Source organism: Coffea eugenioides, chromosome 4, assembly GCF_003713205.1.
Source record: "Coffea eugenioides isolate CCC68of chromosome 4, Ceug_1.0, whole genome shotgun sequence".
NCBI classification, from domain to species: Eukaryota; Viridiplantae; Streptophyta; class Magnoliopsida; order Gentianales; family Rubiaceae; genus Coffea; species Coffea eugenioides.
Window position 1 is genome coordinate 7,931,781 of NC_040038.1, and position 7,321 is coordinate 7,939,101.

At 41.7% G+C, this 7,321-nt stretch overlaps 1 protein-coding gene across 2 annotated transcripts; it reads left to right on the top strand.

Moving 5' to 3' along the window:
• Nucleotides 1-5,398: 5,398 nt before the first annotated feature.
• LOC113767360 lies at nt 5,399-6,094 on the top strand. Of its 2 annotated transcripts, none has more exons than XM_027311425.1 (2): nt 5,399-5,861; nt 5,963-6,094. In XM_027311425.1, the coding sequence occupies exons 1-2, from the start codon at nt 5,497-5,499 to the stop codon at nt 5,967-5,969; spliced, it is 372 nt and encodes a 123-aa protein (XP_027167226.1). In that variant the 5' UTR covers nt 5,399-5,496; the 3' UTR covers nt 5,970-6,094. The 2 variants fall into 2 exon arrangements, with proteins under 2 accessions (XP_027167226.1, XP_027167225.1); XM_027311424.1 differs by having other exon boundaries at nt 5,973-6,011.
• Nucleotides 6,095-7,321: the final 1,227 nt, after the last annotated feature.

Sequence of the window (7,321 nt, forward strand, 5' to 3'; positions counted from 1 at the left end):
AATTTGCGGTGAACTTGTTTGGGATATGACTTTAGATTCATTGGGCTAGGAGAAAAATCTTGCTAAAGGCTGTTGGGCTAATCCTTGGGCTCAAGGATACTCTCACGGAAGAGAACCTTCGATGAAAGCGACGACATTGGCACATTGCGACTCAATTCACCAGTTTGCGAATTTCAATAAAGATCACCAGTTTGCGAAGGTGCGACTCAAGTTAATTAGTCTGGATGAAAGCTCAGTTGCGTGACTCAATTTCAATAAATGGTAAATAAATGGATGAAGGCTCGGTAAAGATCACCAGTTTGCCAAGGTCTCAATTTCAATAAGATCATGAACTTCTGAAAATATCAAAATTACCCTTACAAATACATAACACACTAATTTCATATAATTTTTATATTTTATCATATAACTCCCTTAAAATTTAATACTTTCCCATATAACATTTTTATGGTTTTCAAAATATACACATAACCTCCTTTGATTAATAAATAATTTTCAACTTTACATTAGGGTATTTTTGACATTTTAGGTGAAACAGTTACAAATGATCATTTCCGTCACTTTGACGGCGAGGCCAAATATCCTGCACCGATCCATTACTCCCTGAAGCTACATCTTGCCAGCCTGTAGATTGTGCTTTGATGAGATGGTAGGCACTTTTCACTGCGAATGAGCCATTTTTAGAGTAGTGCCATATGAGCTTATCTTGATTGCGACTATCACCCAATGGAATACCTATAATCAGATCAATCTCATCCTGCAAAAAAAGCTCCTGAAGCAACTCAACTTTCCATTTCCTGCTATTTCCGCCAATTAAACAATCCACAGTGGAATCATCCGGCAGCACTTCAGAACGGGATATAATTTTGAAAGTAGAAGGGCGTGGAATCCACCTATCCTTCTAGATTCTGATATGGTTCCCATTTCCAACTCGCCATCTGCTACCAGAGAGTAAATATCTACGAACAGCACACAGTCCCCTCCAAGTAAAAGAAGGCCTGGAAGTAGGCTCGTCGTGAAAAAAATCCTTCGTTGGAAAATATTTAGCCTTAAAAACCTGATGAAGCAGTGTAGATGGTTGAGTTGCAATGCGCCATGCCTGTTTAGCTAATAAAGCTAAATTGAAAGCCTTAAGTTGTCTGAAGCCCATGCCCCCATCCTTTTTGGACGAGCACATTCTATCCCAACTCACCCAGTGGATTGGTCTTTGCTTTGTGCCATCACCCCACCAAAAGTTACTGATCATAGATTGAATATCGGAAAGCAAGGAGTCCGGTTACTTGAAACAGGACATTGAGTATGTTGGGATGGCCTGGACAACAGCCTTGATCATGATTTCCTTACCTGCCGTTGAGAGGCGCTGTTCATTCCATCCATGTATCTTCTGCCAGATTCTCTCCTTTACAGATGAAAAAGCTTCAGCCTTGGAACGACCAACAACAGTAGGAAGGCCAAGATATTTGTCGTGAGTGGGAACTTCCTTGATGTTAAGAAGCTGAGTGATACTTCGACGAACTGCGGGGTCTGTGTTTTTACTGAAGACCACTGCTGATTTATCAAAGTTAACCTCCTGGCCTGAAGCTGCTTTGTAAAGGTCAAGGATTGTCTTTATGTGCTGAGCTTCCTGCAGCGATGCCTTGCCGAACAAAAAGGTGTCATCGGCAAATAATAGGTGAGATAGTTTGGGTCCGCGTGAGTCGATCCGAAAACCTGAGATGCTTCCGCATCGTTCAGCTTCCTGCAATAAACAAGAAAAGCCTTCGGCACAGATCAAGAACAAGTAGGGTGATAATGGATCCCCCTGTCTGATACCACGGTGGGGTTGTAGGTTCCCAAGTTGGGACCCATTAAGTAGGAAAGTATAAGACACAGTAGAAATGCAGCGAAAAACAATGTCCACAAAAGTGGAATGGAAACCTAAAGCAATCATCATATGTCGAAGAAAAAGCCACTCGACCTTATCAAATGCTTTGCTCATGTCCAACTTAATGGACATCGATCCCTCCTGACCATAGGACTTCAGCTTAAGGGAATGATTGATTTCATAAGCAATTAGGATATTATCAGTGGTACAGCGCCCAGGGATGAACGTAGATTGACATGGTGAGATGACTTTGGGAAGACAGTTCCTAAGCCTATTAGCTAAGACCTTAGAGGCTAGCTTATAAACTACGTTGCAAAGACTAATGGGACGAAATTGGGTGATACTGGATGGACTGTGACACTTTGGGATAAGGACAACATAGGTGTGATTAAGACTCGTAGGTAAGGTGCCCTCGTTTAGGACAGTAAGAACCCAACGAGTGACATCTCGACCAACAATATGCCAATATCTTTGGTAGAAGACCGGTGACATGCCATCCGGCCCAGGAGATTTAAAAGGATGCATTTGACTTAAAGCCTTTGTTACCTCAATGGTAGTGTAGGTACGCAGGAGACAATCATTCATTTCCTTGGAGACGCATCCCCGCACTCGCTGGATGACTGCATCAATTGCCAGAGAAGTAGGCTGTGAAGTAGAAAATATTGTGCCAAAATGTTCCATGATAATAGATTCTAGATCCTCCTGTGACTGACACCAAGAACCATTTTTATCGAAGAGGCCAACAATCTGGTTATGCTTCCGTCTCTGGGAAGCCAGGCCATGGAAGTAAGCTGTGTTACGATCACCTTCTCTATACCACTGCGCTTTGCTTCGCTGTTTCCACATGATGTCTTGCTTGTCCAGAAGCTCCTCTAGCTGGGTCGTTAAAGAACCAATCTCAGCTTTGATAGTGTCCGTCAAAACTCCTTGTTGGAGGCGAGAAATCCTTTGCCGAAGTTCATCCGCAGCCTTAGTATGGTTGCCGAAGGACTTTTTGCTCCATTGGAGAAGGCCTAACCTACAACTATTTGTCTTCAAAACCAGGTTGGCACAAGCATTTTCTGTCGAGCTATACTCCCAAGAATCTTGGATAATGCGTTCGCAGTCTTCTGATTTGATCCACATTGCTTCAAACATGAAGCGTTTGTCCCTCCTAGATTTGCTGCGAGCTTTTAAGAGGTCATGTGAGCACGATTATCTTAAGACAATAGGGACATGATCAGAGAAAAGAGCATGTGAGTGATAGGTCCTGGCATCAGGAAACAAGGTGAGAAAGTCATGAGAGACGCATGCGCGGTCCAGACGAGCTCTAGTTGTGTCAGGAGCCGACCTATTCCGACACCAAGTGAAGCGATTACCTTCATGGCCTAAGTCAAACAAATTACAGTCCAAAAGTGCCTTCCGAAAGTTCATAATTTGCCAATTTGGTCTCCATGTAGCGCCCTGGAATTCCTCTTGAGTGAGTACCTCGTTGAAGTCACCCATGCAGACCCATGGTAGGCAGCATAATGTACTGAGCTTGCGCATAATATCCCAAGTATGTTTTCTTTTAGCCGCCTCTGGATGACCATAGAAACCAGTCAAACGCCAGGAGGAGTCAGCCATATGCACCTTAACATCAACAAAACAATCCGAGAAACGCATAAGTTCAACCACCATATCCTTTCTCCAAAGGAGAGCTAAGCCACCCGAGTTCCCTCGTGAGTCAACCCCTAAACCAAACCATCCGATATCCTGTTTTGGTTTGTTGATGACTTTATTCGAACACTTCGTCTCTACTAAAAAAATAATTGAAACTTTATCTCTCCGGATGACGTTCCGGAGCTCCCGAACTGTCCGAGGGTTGTTTAACCCCCGACAGTTCCAGCTCAAGCAATTCATGATTCTCGGCGGGACTGCAAGGCAGTCTCCGCCGCTATAGAGGTTGTTTGAGGAGGTGCGGACAGCGTAGCATGTTTCAGTTTCTTTGGGGTAGAACCACTATCATCTCCCTCCCCTGAAGAAGAAGTATCCGTGGCCTCTCTTTTTGTCTTGTGACCCGCTATAGCAGTAGTAGGATGTAGGGGTGATAGACAATTGCATGGATGGTATGCTGGGGTTAGTGGTTGTATGACTGGGTTTGGGCTTGCCATCGCAGGGGTGAAAAAGGGGGCCAAGGTTGGGGTGTAAATTTTCCAATGAAGCATGGGTAGGTATTTGAATAGCATGGTGAAAGGGCTGTGGAGGTATGGGGGGCATGACAGAAGGTTGTGAAGTAGGAGAACGTTCTTGCTGAGATATAGCGGGGTTCATTAGAGAGAATTTTGGGCTGGTGATGGTATTGGACGGACTTGGTTTGCTAGAGGCTGGGATTTTGGGGTGTTCAGTGGGTTTCGAGCCAAGAGTATTTGCTTTGGAATGGGCCGAGGTGGAGGGCCGATCATGAACAATTGAGTGGGGGGAATGTGTGGTTAAGGGTAAGGCAGTGGAAGTTGCCTGGGAATGCACAAGCCTTAAAGAGGTAAATGTGATACCTCCAATTTGTCTCATACCGAAAATTTGCGGTGAACTTGTTTGGGATATGACTTTAGATTCATTGGGCTAGGAGAAAAATCTTGCTAAAGGCTGTTGGGCTAATCCTTGGGCTCAAGGATACTCTCACGGAAGAGAACCTTCGATGAAAGCGACGACATTGGCACATTGCGACTCAATTCACCAGTTTGCGAATTTCAATAAAGATCACCAGTTTGCGAAGGTGCGACTCAAGTTAATTAGTCTGGATGAAAGCTCAGTTGCGTGACTCAATTTCAATAAATGGTAAATAAATGGATGAAGGCTCGGTAAAGATCACCAGTTTGCCAAGGTCTCAATTTCAATAAGATCATGAACTTCTGAAAATATCAAAATTACCCTTATAAATACATAACACACTAATTCCATATAATTTTTATATTTTATCATATAACTCCCTTAAAATTTAATACTTTACCATATAACATTTTTATGGTTTTCAAAATATACACATAACCTCCTTTGATTAATAAATAATTTTCAACTTTACATTAGGGTATTTTTGACATTTTAGGTGAAACAGTTACAAATGATCATTTCCGTCACTTTGACACTTTGACCCAAATTATGAGAGGATTATATACAGTTTTTGAAACTATAGGGGGTTATTTAAAAAAATACTAAACCACAGGGGGTAAAATAAAATTTGCCCTAGAAATATAAGCCAAAAAAAAGGAGCGGGTCCAAAACTACAAGTGTAAATTAGCGATTGGTTGTAGACTTCTGACTTCTGAGTCAACCAAAACTACCACTTCTCCATCCCTGCCAAGAGCAGAGCCTTGCGCATAATTGTATATATATGTAGGGGACGAAGCACTTTACAGGGAGAAGCCTAGACAATATTGGAGTGGCGGTGCAGCTTAAACCCCAATCCCCTCCTCCTCCTTTTGATATAGATCCTCCTCCCCTCCTCCTCCCCCTTTTGATATAGATTCTGTGAGCACTGAGAAATGAGGGGACAAACCAGTACTGTTGTTTTGGCCTTCCTCTTGGTATGGGCCTTGATCCTCAAGCTCGCCGAGCTGCCGATTTTCATACGGCAGAGCAGGGCGGACAACTCAGTAGCCCCACAGCCACAACCCATGCCCAAAATTCCCGACATGGCAACCAAGCTGCAGTGGGGGCAGATGGTCATCGGAGTTTGTTTTCCGGCTGTTAATACCGCCTTGCTAGCTCTCCATACTCCGGCGCCTCTCCCCAGGACCTTTCCCTGGTTCTGCCTGACATTCGAGCTGGCCCTTTTTGCTTCCTTGGTGTCTATCTACATTCGACGCCGTTCCGAGAAGGCATCTCTGATCCTGGAGCATCTTGCTGTACTCTTCGGCGCTACGGCCTTCCTCCTAGCCATTTCAATGCCTCTTCACACCCCAATGATTGAGATATGCATCGCCGTCGGCTGCATTTGTTTCTTCATAATCATCATTGCCAATCGTTCTCTGCGTGACTGGTACACCTCTGTTTTTTTTTTTTTTTTTGGGATTTTGCGGTTATTTGGTATTGTTATGTTTTTTGTTTTTCTTATTGGAGTATTTGATACATTTGAATCAGGGTTTGACAGGGAGAATGGTGCTTTTGCTGGAGACATTTAAACATCTTCTGCCACGGTTTCATGACTTGATCATCTCTCTTTGTATGGTCTTTTCTTGAAGTTGTTTCAGGAGACATGTATGTGTGTGTTGTTTCAATAATGATTACTACTGTACTTTAAGTTTGTTAATTGTTGGGAATGTTGAAATGATGCTTTGATTGGATTTTTTTTTATGCGTGTCTGGATCATGTGGGTTCCATTCCAATCGTTTGACCTATGGAACGAAGTGTCTATTATATTATAAAAGAAATAGTAAAATATCACGTAGTGCGGGCTAACTTTCCTCTAATTATAAATAACCGGCAATAAGGCTTCTCGTTAACTGATTACCTTTTTGGGCGAAATGTTGGGGGTGAGAATTATTTAAACCCGAGTGGTATTAGTTTTATTTTTGTTTAATAATTGGATTTAAATCCGAGTGGTTAAATCCGAGTGGTTTGATATGCCTCGTTAGTAGCTAAAAATTTTCTAATGTAAGTTAGCGTAGATTTGCCTCTCCTTTTACATAATACAATATGGGATCTTATTTAGCAGATGATACCAAACTTAGCTGATGTACGCGCCACACAAAGTTTAGTTCAAGTTACAAAAACGCTATCAAACGGCACAGGGTTACACAGTACTATGAAACACCATACATAGCTAGCCATGACTGGAAACTTCCAACTTCATATGGCCTACAAGGATTGCATCATATTGTATACGCATGTCACTATGATGATTGAATGATCTCATTCAATTGATCTACTGCATCATATCTTGTCCTGTATTACAAAAAACTTCATTTTTTTTTTTGGCCACGATGTTTTCATATGTTTTCTAGCTTGCTAGTGTACAAAATGCGTTCTTTCACTCGTGTGTTTGCTTGGACGGAAAAATAATACTTAAAACTTGTGCACCTAACATTCGCCATATATATATATATATATATATATATATATATATATACAAGCATATGCCTCTAGAATAGGAACGATATATCTTCAATTGATTTCATCAAACTTTTTAATATTGCACCAGCTGCTCACTGAACTTTTTTTTTTGGGCCAAAATAGCTACTCATCTCTAGAAAACGCACCACTCAAGTCCTTTCGATGTATTTATTGGCTAATCCAGCCAAAAGCACAATAAAATATGCAAATTAATAACTAGTTTCTTCTGGCTGGATTAGCCACTAATTGACTTCCCTTCAGATTTTAATTCACTTTAACCTTTTTTCTAATGTTTACAGTAACTCATCCATTTTTTTTATTAATCATCTAAAATCTCGGTTCTAGTTTCAAAACAACTAATTCAATTATTTTTATTAGTACTCATTT

What these genes read in the sequence shown, in the direction of transcription:
- LOC113767360 (XM_027311424.1), top strand. Translation starts at nt 5,497, where the DNA reads ATGCCCAAAATTCCCGACATGGCAACCAAGCTGCAGTGGGGGCAGATG. An exon ending in AATCGTTCTCTGCGTGACTG is followed by an intron (nt 5,862 to 5,972) that starts GTACACCTCTGT and finishes AGGGTTTGACAG; the next exon opens with GGAGAATGGTGCTTTTGCTG.